The 441-nt window shown below is 56.0% G+C and overlaps 1 protein-coding gene across 1 annotated transcript; it reads left to right on the top strand.

Annotated features, from left to right (window-relative positions):
- Nucleotides 1–11: 11 nt before the first annotated feature.
- LOC121965758 (charged multivesicular body protein 6-like) lies at nucleotides 12–426 on the top strand (the record flags this gene model as incomplete). The annotated part of the gene is made up of 3 exons (XM_042515884.1): nucleotides 12–101; nucleotides 191–277; nucleotides 361–426. Coding segments are annotated over 3 exons (243 nt in total), but the record flags the coding sequence as incomplete, so codon positions are not given.
- Nucleotides 427–441: the final 15 nt, after the last annotated feature.

The raw sequence follows: 441 nt of genomic DNA on the forward strand, positions 1-441 counted from the left end.
TGCGTCCAAACAGGAAGGCGCTCCTGCTGCTGAAGAAGAAACGATACCAGGATCAACTGCTGGACAAGACCGAGAACCAGATCGGGAACCTGGAGCGCATGGTGAGAGACGGGAGGAGAGGATGGGCGGACAGAAAGACGGATGGGCGGACGGCTCTGAGGAGAAACTAACGTGTCCTCTCTGCTTTCAGGTCCAGGACCTGGAGTTCGCTCAGATCGAGGCGAAGGTCATTCAGGGGCTGAAAGTCGGAAACGAGTGTCTGAAGAAGATGCACGAGGTGGGACATCGAGGGGAGCGTCTTCATAAACGTGTCCGCCTGTGCCAGTGCCTGTTGATGATTGTCTGTGTGTCCGTCCTCAGGTGATGTCCATCGAGGAGGTCGAGCGGATCATGGATGAAACTCAAGACGCCATCGAGTACCAAAGGGTGAGTCTGCTGACG

The sequence above is a fragment of the Plectropomus leopardus genome, unplaced genomic scaffold (assembly GCF_008729295.1).
Source record: "Plectropomus leopardus isolate mb unplaced genomic scaffold, YSFRI_Pleo_2.0 unplaced_scaffold2155, whole genome shotgun sequence".
NCBI lineage: Eukaryota > Metazoa > Chordata > Actinopteri > Perciformes > Serranidae > Plectropomus > Plectropomus leopardus.